The sequence below is a fragment of the Tetrao urogallus genome (assembly GCF_951394365.1).
Source record: "Tetrao urogallus genome assembly, chromosome: 1".
In the NCBI taxonomy this organism is placed as follows: domain Eukaryota; kingdom Metazoa; phylum Chordata; class Aves; order Galliformes; family Phasianidae; genus Tetrao; species Tetrao urogallus.
In genome coordinates this window covers 102,878,160-102,890,868 of record NC_136813.1, presented here as the reverse complement: position 1 = coordinate 102,890,868, position 12,709 = coordinate 102,878,160, and the positions used below count along the sequence as shown (strand labels likewise).

The 12,709-nt window shown below is 42.3% G+C and overlaps 1 protein-coding gene across 1 annotated transcript in view; it reads left to right on the top strand.

The window, feature by feature from the left end:
• PTGFRN (prostaglandin F2 receptor inhibitor) overlaps nucleotides 1–12,709 on the top strand; it is a gene marked incomplete at both ends in the record, with an annotated part of 62,610 nt that overhangs the window by 28,853 nt on the left and 21,048 nt on the right. Inside the window, 3 exon segments of the mRNA XM_079549687.1 lie at nucleotides 134–553; nucleotides 3,854–4,237; nucleotides 8,227–8,652. Of these exon segments, the coding sequence (XP_079405813.1) occupies nucleotides 134–553; nucleotides 3,854–4,237; nucleotides 8,227–8,652 (1,230 nt within the window).

Here is a 12,709-nt window from a genome sequence, read left to right as displayed (position 1 = left end):
GAAATGGTTGGAGACATGGTGTCCTCTCATATTTTTGGTGCTTCGTATCAGAGTAGATCAGGATAAGTGCTCTCTCCTTGCTTCTGTTTTATGATGCTTGTGTTTTCTGTTTGTTTTTTTTTTTTTTTAATAGTGATTTCTGATGGCTTATCAGTGAGTGGTTCAAAAGCACGTTCCTCAACATCTCTCAAGCTGTCTGAAGGTGACTCTTTCAAGTTACGCTGCTCAGCAATCACCACCTCACCAGAGCACACTCACCTACATGTGACTTGGCAGATCAAAAGTGGATTGTCTTGGCGGGACATCCTGTCTTTAACTCATGAAGGCAAATTCCAGCCCGGCCCTGGCTACGAAGAGCGCTACCGTAATGGAGATATCCGCTTGGACACAGGAGCAAATGACACGTATCGATTGTCTGTGTCCCAGGCCTCGTCAGTGGATGGGGGTGTCTACAGGTGTCTTGTGAGCGAGTGGGTGAGAGGGGCAGACAGCTTATGGCAGAAGATCCAAGAGAAGAGCGTGGAGATAGCAAGTGTGGAAATCCAACGGACCGGTGAGTGCTACTGATGGGTTGGGATCATAGTTTCCAGCTGAAGCAGTGCCGTGTCCAGAATGTCATACTTTAAGAGTAGAAATTGGATAAGCTGAACTGAATGAGCCCGCCCTTCAGGAGAGCTTGATGCTGTTTGTATAGCTGGCCTGTTTACATCTAAGTTGATAACAAATTCTTGGCATGTTTTTGCTAGCTTTTTTTGGGGGGAAGGGGAGCAGTGAGGACGATGATGTGGAAGATTTGACTGGAATCTCTCACATGCCTAGACTAAGATTTTTATCTTAGGCTTCCTCTGTTCTTTATGTTTCTTAAATAATGTTGTATTCTGTTCTCTATGTTTCTTTAAATAACATTGTATTCAACTACTCAACACCCCAAACCTACCCTCTGTGCTCTTGTTAATGTTCGGTTGTCTGATAGCACTAAACAGCTATGCTTCCTCTGTAAAAGCGGGTTGTGACTCAGTGACAGATGTGAATGTTATGTATTAAAAGAAAATAGAAAGTCTGGGAGGAAGGAGAAAGGCAAGGATAATTTCAAAGGACAAATTATCCAGTGATTTCTATCACCTAACACTGGATCACTGGGCTGATTGCTCCACTTTGTTGTCATGGCCCTGTTAATCACATCATTGCATGCTTGACTTAGGAAACAAAAATATGTGAGCTGTGCTGAGGATGTCCAGATATCTCTGTCTATATACGTTTCAGGAGGAGCTGTACTAAGCACTTAATTGCATTAGCATTACTGCTGCTAGGTAAAGGGGGAAAATGAGAGGTGATGCATCTTGTCACTCAGTAGGTGGAAAAACAAGCGGCAGTAGTCCCTCAGAAATGAGGTTATGACAGTATTTTCAAGTGTTCATACAATAAAGATATATTTTCATTTTTGTAGTCTTGCAGACAGTGTAGGGAAAACTCAGAACTGCTGAATTTTGATTGGCTCATTTGGATGTAGTTTTAGTATTCTGACAGTACTTAGCTTGTGAAATGGGACAGGATCAATCTGCCCCTTCTTTTCAAGGTGTCTGTTAAACAGTAAAAGCTTGCAAGTAGTATCTGCTGAGCCAGGGGTTGCTAATTAAGAGCTGTAAGCATCTATTTTCTTGCACTTGTGGAGAGTGTTCTGGCCATCGTCATCCAGTTTTCAGAAACTGATTAAATGCTACCTATTTAAGCCACAGCTAGCAGTAACTAATGGGGGAGGTTTTCAGTGTTTGTATACTTGGGTTTTTCTTTTTTCTGTTTGGCTTGGATTTTTTTGGCCTTCATTTTCAGCTCAGTAATTAGCACTGGAACAGCACTGGAACTTTGTCAGGGGCATGAAAGCTTTCTGGCTTTCCGGTTCCCCTCTTAACTGCTATAAATTCTAGGGTTTAATTTGTAGAAATAATTTAAAGTCTTTTTTTTTAAATGTAATGCAAAGGCTGGTGTCTAATTACTTGTATAAGTAGCACAGCTTTTGTAACTCTGTTTCTTGCCTCTGGTACTCTACCTACCTTCCTACTACATTCATCTCCTTAAATCACAACCTTTGGACCTGACTTTGTATGTCTTTTTCTAATAGTGCTTTGCATAACAGGGGTGTAACCCTAAGTGAGCCCTTCAGGCTCACTTCAGCCCTCCTGTAAGCAAAAAAGGTGCCTTGAGAAAGCACATTTTAATAAGTTCTCTCAGATTCCCTCTCCGTGATTATACCACCAGGTTCTGAATGCTTGTGACTGATGCATGAAGGCAGAAGTGCTCCATGCTGAAATGCTGTTCTTAACCTTGCAGAGGAATCTTAATTTATATTCTGACATTAGTCTATTAAATTAATTAGGCTTTCCTACTGTTTCCAGTCCTAATGAGGGAAGTCTCAATAAGACACTCATCAGATAGGAGACTTGGCTTTTTGCACTATCAGGTGGTGAGCAGTGAGCACTGCTTGGTTTTGATGGCCATAGTTGTGGCCATTCAAAATTCAGTTTGGCTCTGGCTTTCCGTCTTTCATTCCTGATGATCGTCCTAGAAAGCTTTTACAGGTGGGTATGTATTATGTGCTTACCACATGGCTTTACGTGTAAATCCCTGATCTGCTGTTAGCTGTTTGTGTAAGGTAGGAATCGTGTAACTACTGAGGACAGCTACTTCTGTAGCAGCCCAGTCTGCTGGCTTTAGTTAAGATGTTTGAAGGAGAAGTGCATTATATACTGTGGAGGTGGTGCTGCTCTGAGATCCAAGTCTAATTTGGACAATGTAGAATGCAAGTTAAATAGCAAGTTAAAAGTTGGGGGTGTAGCAATTGGACAGATCATTATGATGGGAAAAGGTATTTCACCAGAGGTGTAATGACAAAGGATCAGCATAATAGAAAGATGCTACAAAGGAGGGGAAGAAGATTGCTTACCCACATCAGAAGATTCCAGGTTTGCAGGGGAAAGCTCCACCAAGGAGGGGTCTCCAGAAAGCAGCAGTCAGGCTTTAAATGAGATCTAAGAGAGGTGCAGCCAGGCTCCACCCTGTTCCGATCACACAGCTGAATTGCCTTCACCTGTGCTCCCAGGGCTGACCTGGTCCTTTCCCCGGGTGATCCATCAGTGGTTCTGGCTGACTCCACAGTTCCCATACAGGGGGCCGGGTAATTTGTGAATGATTTGCGCTGAGGTTTACAAAGAGCGCCTGCAGCTTAGGCTTACCACTAGGCTTACCACTAGGTTTTCTATTATACCACTACCACTAGGCTTACCACTAGGTTTTCTATTCCTAGTCTTGATACTTAAATTCTATCCAGCTTAGTAAACTACAGAATGCAGAGGGCCCCATTTGAAGGCTGACCATGTGTGCTGTACATTAAAAATAGTCACTAGCCACGAGAAGAGTTTGTTAAATGTGTTTTTAAGTAGCTGTTGGCATTGTTTTAAAGTCTCCGGAGTGTGTTGGTCACAGCATTAAGCTGTGAGTTAGCAGGATAAGTCATTATTGCTGCCATCTGTTTGCTTCCCTTTCTTGCTTCTGCAACACACCAGTGGTCAGTCAGAACTTCAACACGTGGCCATAGCTGCTGCACATCTATATCTGTTCTCATCAGTGAGCTCAAAATCATTTCAACAGATATAAGTTGAGTTCTAATATGGTTTCTTGTGATTTCAGTGAACATTTTCTCTTCTGAGAGGTAGTCCCAAAACACCTCAACCCCTTGTGAGAATGAGAAACCTTTTTGTTTTTCTGCTATTTGAAGGTGATGTGTATATTCTGTGTTTGGAACATACAAAACAGTGTTTTATTTTTTTGCTTGCGTTTTTGTCTCTTCTTTTCCAAGCTCTAGATGTGCTCATCTCAACAAGCAATCTGTCTGTAACTGAAAGAGACTCCCTGGATCTTACCTGCAACATCACAACAGACAGGAGTGGTATTTTCCAAGCTGAAGTGACGTGGTATTTCTCTGAGTCACCCGATGATACCTTGTCAGATGCTCAGGTTTTGTTGAGCATGGACCATGATTCTGTTGTCAGTGATTCAACTCTTATCAGTCTGAGCCATGTAGATAGGAACTCCTATCGCCTGTTGGTGCGTGATGTGGATGTGGAAGACTCTGGGTACTACTTTTGCCAAGCAGCTGTCTGGGTGCCCCTGCACAACGGGAGCTGGCACAAAGTGGTGGAGAGGACATCTGCACCGGTCAGTGTGGTGGTGACAGCATTAGGTGAGTGATTTTGTTTTCAAACTTCATTGGATCTCTTCTGGGCAAGTTCTTATCACGTTTGCATTTATCACCTGTATGTAGCATATCTATCTCTCAGATGTGAAAACGTACTGATCTATTCTGTGGAGTTTGGAATTTGTATACAATGAGATTTTAAAATCTCTAACTGCGTGTCTCACCCCCACACCCCATTTTCTGATGTCACTGAACAGGCTGTAACTGGGAAACAGAACTTAAGATCCTGGGCTCTTAAGGGCTAAAGCTGCCCCTGGTGTCATGTTGTCCCCTTTCATCTCCCTCACACTGTCAGTGGGGCTCTGACACAGCAGCAGGCATTCTCTCGGAGTTTCAAACAGAGTGGTGTCAGGTGATTCCCATGATTTTTGTGACTTGTATGCTATAAAAATTATTTATAATGCAAACTACATAATGGTCTCTAATAGCTTCCAAAGTTGTTTGGCTTTTTGTTTGTTTTATTGCTAGAGACAGACCATATCTTGCTGATGGATTTAGGATGGGGGAGGATTTTATACTGCTTTATTTTCTTTCTTCAAGAGAGGTTCATTTTAGTAGACCACTTTACCTATTGATTACTGTGAGTGAATGAGGCAGACTTGACTAAGAACTAACATAATTCTGGAACTGTTGATTAGCATAGTGGTCATTAGAACAGATTTTCCTCATTGTCCTTTATTTATTTATTTATTTATTTATTTATTTTTGCAAGGGACTGGCTAGGAGGGGCTGTTTGTAGCATTTATTCTTCATTTACAACTTCTTGAACTTAAACTGAACAGGGGACGGAAACCGGAGGTCAGAGGTTTAACAGGCTTGTCTGATCTACCTGACCTACTAGAACAGGCTGGCAACATCTTTCCATACACCCTGTCCTGAGAATAATGTGTTTTGGAGATCCAGCGGGATATGTACACGCTGAAGACAGTAAAGTTTTTACTTTATACTATCCTTGCTGAATGTTAAATGTTGACCGTATCTCTTATGCAAATACAACAGAATTGTAGGTGTTGGAAGTGACCTCTGGAGATCGTTGAATGCTGCTAACTCAGTTTCCCTACAGTAGGTTATGCAGGAAAGCATCCAGGTGCTTCTTGAGTGTCTCTAGAGCAGGAAATAATCCCTACAAGCAAAGTAGCTTGGGAGCAAAAATCAAATTCTGGGAAAACTCCTAAAAAGCCTACCTTTGTAGAGATAGAATAGGTAGGCTGAAATATCTAGACCTATCTCCTAGTTTACTCATGAAGAGAGAATAACTTCACTTTGGAAGCAGTGCAACTCAGGACGGTGCTGCAGAGTGTTGTGGGCGAGGCATTTCCACCTGCTTCAAATCATGAAGTATTGCTTGTATTGGAAGCATGAATAAATCTGGATGTGAACTGGAGGAAAACTGGCAGAGCTGTTGTACTTGACATTCCCAGCAGCTTTCACTGGATGCAATTATCTGTGCCAAAACTCATGCTTACATACCTGTTTGGAGCCTCTTGTAATCAGGGGCTGATAGTACCATCAAGTTACAAAAGTGAGCTCATCCTGGGTGGAGACACAGGATTGGGTCAGGGTCAGCGTATGAAAGGGCCTACTCTGAAGACTGGTTTTCAGAAATAAAACAAGATTAAACACTGGTAACAATGACTTTACATTTTGCATTTTAGCATTGTACAGAGCAATATATCCATGCCTCTTTCTTGCATACTTGTAACGTGTGCTAGAAGTGCACGAGTGATATCGATCTTCATTTCCCATTTTCATTCAGCCATTCAAGTTATACATACAAGCTGTGAGTGCTCTCTCCTTCCCCTATGTGTTCACATGTACACATACACATGCTCATGCATGTACAGGTACTCTGCATATTTGCATACTGTATGGTATTGATGGTGCCTGTGGAACTATTCCTTACTCTTTCAGTTCCAATTGGATGTTATCTGGGGACAGGAGAAAATAAAATCTATTATTCAGCAGGTGCTTGGTTGCTAGGGTGAGGGAAGTAGAATAATTTTTCTGTGTTTGAGGTTCTCAGCTGCATCCAGAATTCACCAACTCCTCGTCTTTATGGAAGTTAAGAGCTGCTGGGGTATTAAGTCATTGAACTGTCAGTGAGGCTGCTCTTTGACAGCTGACAGAGCAGAGGAATGAGGTTTATCCAGCCAGCCTTTTATTCTTTCTAAATCCTCTGCTTGAATGTCTGTCAGGGTGAAGCGCCTATCTGGAGTGGTGTCAAATCCCAAACTCTCTGCTTAGCGGTCCTTTTCCTCCCAACAAATAAAGCTACCTGAAGTGATTATCAAAGAACTTGAGTTTTTTGCAGCTTTTTCCCTCCTTTATTCCGAACTTGAGAAGAGTTTCTGCTTTCTTCATCTTTGTTGCTGTGAAAATGTTAATTGATCTTGACTGTGTTCTTTTTTGGTGAGGAAGAAGAGGGAGAGGGGGAGGGGCACTGTATCTGAGGCCTTGGACAAGTGTAGTCTTTTGTGAGTGAGACAGGAAGGGCAATGTAGCGGTAGGATCTGTAGGCATTTACTTATAGCAGAAATGGAGTTTGACCACCATTAATAATCTATGACTTGATTGCAGCAGAGGGATTGTGTAAGTTTTTCCTTTGTATTACTTATACTGAGAATCTGCACAAATCTGTGCTGAGGTTCTCTATATAGTGAATAAAGAACTAGTGTACGAAAACTTTCAGCAGGTATCCTGATAAGTACTAAGTAGGCTAATGATCAGAGGTGCATAGTCAGAAGAGCTTCGCAGAATGGCAAAGTGTATGCTGATATAGCTTTATTGTACTGCTACCAGTTGTAAGTATTACGGGCTTAGATAAATGGTACTTTCAAGCTTTTGTGTTACTCAGTGCTGCAAAAAGTCAGTGATTTATATGCTCCAGTGTCCAGTCTGTATGGATGCCCTTGTTCTTGCTAGATGCAAGGACACTGCATGCCTGCGTGCATAGCACTTAATGGGTGGAGGTCCTTTCTTCAAATGGGCATAGCAGCTCCAAGTTGCTTGAGTAGAATTGTTTCTGTTGTTTGCAACTGAAGTCCAGAAGTGCGTGTGCACACACATTAGTGCAGCAGCACTATTAAGATATTTTATTATCCTGGCTTGCTGGTGAGCTAAGTCTAAGTTTCAGCCTTGGATTGCCTTCTCTGTCCCAATTATAGCTTCGGTTAATTGTTTCTGGGAGGGCAAAATGCCAAGTACAGCATAAAGCAAGAAATAAATACAGAACACTGAATGCACTTACATTATCAAATCCATGTGATCAGTATTGGCTGAACAGTGGGAAGGCTGGTCTTCTTTCTGAATAATAGTAGACAGCAAGAGAGACAAATATTCTAATACTAGTAAATAAATAAACATGCATTTCTTTTGTGGAGAGAGGTCTTTGCCATAATCTTTTTTCTTCACTATCTGCATTGAGAGAAAATGGTCATGGGGCTGCCTTGTCTCCTCCTGGTCAGCCAACGATTTTGGATTTAAATACAACAGCCCTTTTTTTTTTTTTTTTTTTTTTTTTTTTTTAAACCCATGCATTTCAGATGCACCTTTTCAAGCTTAAGAGTTTCCAGCCTTGCGGCTTTGCAGTGCAGGTCTTCAGACAGAGATGACTGTAGGTCTGAAACTGAATCCAGTCTGTGGCTTCTCAGGGCCTGAAGAATGGGGCATGATTTAACTCAATAAGATCACTTTGTCCTGATTTTTCTGAAATGGTCTGACTAAAGATACGAGTCAAGAGATCCTGTTTGGAAATGTAGGCCCAGAGAGGCTTACTTCAGCAGTACGTGTCTGAGAGCTGAAGTCCACATTCACAATTCCCAGGACTTGTAAGAAAAGTACAAGTTTTGGCACTTGGCCTTTATGTCAGGTGCTGTCTCAGACTGGATGTTAGCAGTACGTTACTCAGTATTAAGCTCTGCTGCTTTCTCATTTCTGTTTGCAGTTCTCACTTCTGCTTTTTTTTTCTTCTGCAGAGCCGGATTATGAGGTGTTTCTGAATGCTTCCAAAACACCCAAGTTTTCTGATGACCCCACAGAGCTGGAGTGCAGGATCACAAATGTACAGGACACCGAGGCAGGCATCCGCTTCTCAGTTTCCTGGTACTACCGGCGGCACTTGCTCAGTGACGATGTGGTGGCAGAGGAGCTCCTGGCCACTATGGATGCAGACTGGACTCTGCTGCTTGGGGACAGGAGCAGAGAGAGGACTCAAAATGGGGAAATAATCTTCTCCAAAAAGGCTTTTGACACCTTCAGTTTACGGATCCAGTGGACTTCAGAAAATGACAGAGGGGATTATTTCTGTGTCGTCTCTGCGTGGAGCCGGCACCGCAACAACAGCTGGATAAAGAGCAAAGATGTGACTTCTGCTTCTGTCCCCATTTTTTGGGCTACACAAGGTAGGAACCTTGCACCTATTCACTGGAAGACCTGGGCAGCTAAGATATTTTTCTCTTGAGTAAGTCCATCAACCAGAAGGCCTGCTAATGGGCTTTGGAATAGCTCTTTGTTGTGAAGAAGAAAAAATCCTATTGGCTTGCGTAAAGGCTTCTGTTTTTGGCGGTAAATACTTAGCAGCACGAACCAGTTTCATGCAACAATTTGAAGAGGAGCACAAAACAGATATATCAAACTACACAGAGACTTGCAGGAAGTAGGCTGTCATTGTGGCAGGCAGTATCTGGCAGTGATGCTGGGGTCACTGCTCACTTTCATGATTCAGTGTTTCGGTCTCACTAGGATGCATCTCATTGGTAGCAACAGAGGGATGTGTGTTAAAAAGGGGAATGTCGCTCACCTTGTCTTCTTTGGTTGCCAATTTGATTGTGGGAGTTTGTTTTCCATCTCTTCCACCTTATATTTACAAGCACGTGTTCAGTCAGCACTTTTGGAGAAGTTTGGTTGTAGTGGTACAAGAGCATAAAAATGAAATAGTAATTAAAAAAAGAAGTGCTTTGTTTGGATCTTGGCCCTTTTTAAGCAGGAATGAACTACCTCAGATCAGTGTTTAAACTGTCTTTGGGAGCATTTCTTAAGAGCTAAGCGAAGGTACCTGAACCGCTGAATGCTAGTTTAAAGTGAGTGCATTCAGCCTTTTGGCTTAAGCATGAAGTCATACGAGAGGAGTCTGTTAGATGGGGAAGGAAGAAGTAGGATAGTTTAGGATGTAGCATCTTTGGCAAAATCTCGGTGCTTAGCTAAGCTGAATTTGCCCCGATAGAATTCTCTAGCAGGAGTGAGATCTCTCATAGATGCTGAGTACTGGTCACAATTAGTTCAAATATGCCGTAACACTGTGTGTCTGTGTGTGTGCATGTGCATGCACGCGTAATGGATGGTTGCCTTCAGAGCAGCTAGAGAAACCAGCTGGAGTTGAAAAGTCTCAGCCTGTGTTGACATTCCTGTGGGAAAACAAACCATGACAGGTGTGAATGTTCCCTTGTTCCTGGTTTTGTTCCAAAATCTCTGCTAATTTTGCATCACAAATGCAAATGTTATAGTCCCCAAGCTGAAAAGTACATTTGTTAGCAAAACTTGGAGTTAGGGGATTTATGATGTGAAAGCAAAATCCTACACAGACTCCCTTTTCCTCCTGAGAAAACATGTTGTATGTATGTAGAGGGGGAAATACGTAGATTTGCTTTTCCCTGATTCCCTTCCATACCCCCACTTTTCAGCAATCTGACTGCAGATGCCTTTTTTTTTGCATTCCCTGCATTAGCCAGATCTGTGAGCTCCAGGCAGGACTTGTTAGCCTTGTGCTGTAGCCAGTAACTATGAAGCTATGAAGGAGTTAATCTGCTGCTGCCTCTGCTCTGTGTTGTTTTGATAAGTATCTCTGGTGATTTGAGTCCCTAACTGCTCCCAGTGCTTATAAAAGCAAGCAGACAGGCTCCCATGTGTTTGCCTAAGGAGAGAACCAAAATTTGCCTCTTCCTTGGATAGCTAGTGCCTATGTAGAAGCTTTTCTTCCAACTATTTCATTATTTGCATTGTCTGTATTAACTTCGGAGCAGTGCTGGGGGAAGGGAAAACAGAGGGAGGAGACTTTAGAATGATCCCAATTTGGAAAAGACATTCTTGAGTTTTTGAGAAAGACAAAATAATTTTTGTTGCAGCTGTGAGACGGTCAGTAATGAGGGGTGTTCAGGATAAGGAGGCCCTTTCTTGAGATGTAAATGTCAAATGAAGATGTCAAAGTCCCTTTTCCTCATTTTATAATAAATTGTATGCTTGCCTTTTGCACTTGAGGCTTTTTATCCTCTTTTTCTATTCTATTCTGCTGGGACCAATAATGCTCATGTGTCTTTCTGCTTATTCAGCTTTGCAAATGCAGCCAACCACTATCACACATCACCACTGTTTTTGACACGCTCTGTCTCATTTCTGTTTCTTTGCCTTTTTCTTTTACTCTCTGTCCCTCACCAAAGGTAAGAAGGAAGAAAGCATCTTTATCTCAAAAAAAAAAAAAAAAAAAAAAAAAAAAAAAAAAAGGAAAACATAGATTATAGTATTGTTTTTAGCTTATATATTTATTGGAATCTGTACTTGTAGAGGAAGAGAGGGAAACTTGTTTGGTTTTATAGATTATTTTGAACATGGAAGTTTGGTAATTAAAAAAAAAAAAATTCTTTATCAGTTTGAGTGCAAATACTGCCAGCATGTAAAATGAAGTTGCTGTTTGCAAGGGAATGCAGAATTTTCTTAAAGCAGTGTTGTCAGCTCTGGATCTGTGTGAAAGCCTTTGCAAGGAACATTATCTTTTAATTGAAACTCCATATCCCAAAGATACTATTATTTGGGGTTTTCTTAATACTTCTGTCTTTAATTTACAAAGTAATTGTATTCAGCACAATGTTACTTGTCCTAAATGTTTGCTTGGCACTCTCCATTAAGTTTAGTGCAGAGCAAGGACATCTTCCTCTTTCAGAAATTCCTTTGAATAGAGAGCAGGTGATATCTCTTGCACTCACTTTTTGCAATTGCTTGTGTACAGTAGGCACTGCACGGTACAGATGTGCAGTTTCTTTTGAGCAAAGCAATTTCCATACCCATGGCACCACGTTGCTACGTTAGGTGCCTGTTTGGATCTAAGAAGGAACAAGTGCACTAGGCTAGGGGTACAAGCACCAGTCAGAAGTGGCTGGACACCTCCTGGCTGCTCTCTGATCTGCTCGGCTGTTAGGCAAAGAAGTGGCACAGCTGTGTGTGTGCAGCAGTGAGGAGAGCAGTTGCCTGGCGTATCAGTTTATCAGGCCATGGTGGAGGCTGCAGTGTGCAGCCTGTATTTTCAGAGCTCTTGGTATCTGAGCCATTGGAACCACAATTATACCTCGGGGTGTTGTGCAGCCGCCTCTTCCTACAAAGGCAAAACTGTCATTACCTTAATGTCTGTTGCGTTCCCTGTACTTTCCATCTAGTTAGTGTGCTGGGGGATGAAAAAGCCTTTACGAATATTGAAATGGTGTTACTTGATGCTGCTGACAAGACATTAGTCTCTGAGATTACTGCCAGTTGTGTTGTGCTTCTTTTCAGACTGGAGTCGGTGGAAGACAGGGAAGGTGATTGTTGTTTCATGTGGTCTCCTTGCCCTTTAGCTGCAAGGCTTCACTAGCAGTTTGGCTTGCTACAATTAGGTTAGAACTGTTTTCTGTCATTACCCAGGCAGCACGCTCGAAGCCGAGCATACACTTGGTTGCAGAGCTCAACAAGAGAATTAGTGTGGATTATCTGCGTCGAGCGGCTGGTGATGGAAGTGAAGTGTGTGCTGCCATGCTCCAAAATGCAGTTTATTACTCAAATTTGATCTGAATCTTTTGGCTAGGATTTCTGCTGCTAGCCCTCTGTCTTGGATTAGCACCCAAACTGGTTATAAGCTTTGAAGATGGGTTTACTTAGGATCTCTTCTCCTGGTGCTTTCTGACACAAACTCTGCAGAATGCAGCCTCCTGTGTGTGATGGGCAGGGATGTGCTCTGTCATGCTTTCGCTCTTCAAGATGGAGTTGGGACCCTGCCCAGGATGCAGTGTGTGCTAAGGGGCAAGTATGCATGGTAGTGGTCAAGGCATGGACAATTACTTTCTTGGCAATTCTCAGAAGATTTGAGAAGCTATCTCAGGCTGTAGTTCTTGGAAGAAAATAGCTTCTCTGGCCTCTCTTTTGTTTCCTTGAAAAAAAGAAGCACTTTAGCACCCGTGGATGCTGGGGTTTTTTTTTGTCTTTTTCCTCTGTTGTTCAGGGTTTGTATGTGTTTAGATAAGAGAATCTGCCTCTACCTGCTGTAGTATTCATCCAGCTGAAGGATGAATGGGTTTTTATAAGGGAAAATCTGTTGCAAGGCCTTCCAGAAGGATCTCTGCCAGTTCTTTGTTCACTTCTTAATTCCTAACCTCTTTGAATTCAACCGCTGTTCTCCAGCTGCATTGCCACTCCTCGGTGTTTTCTTCCACTGATACT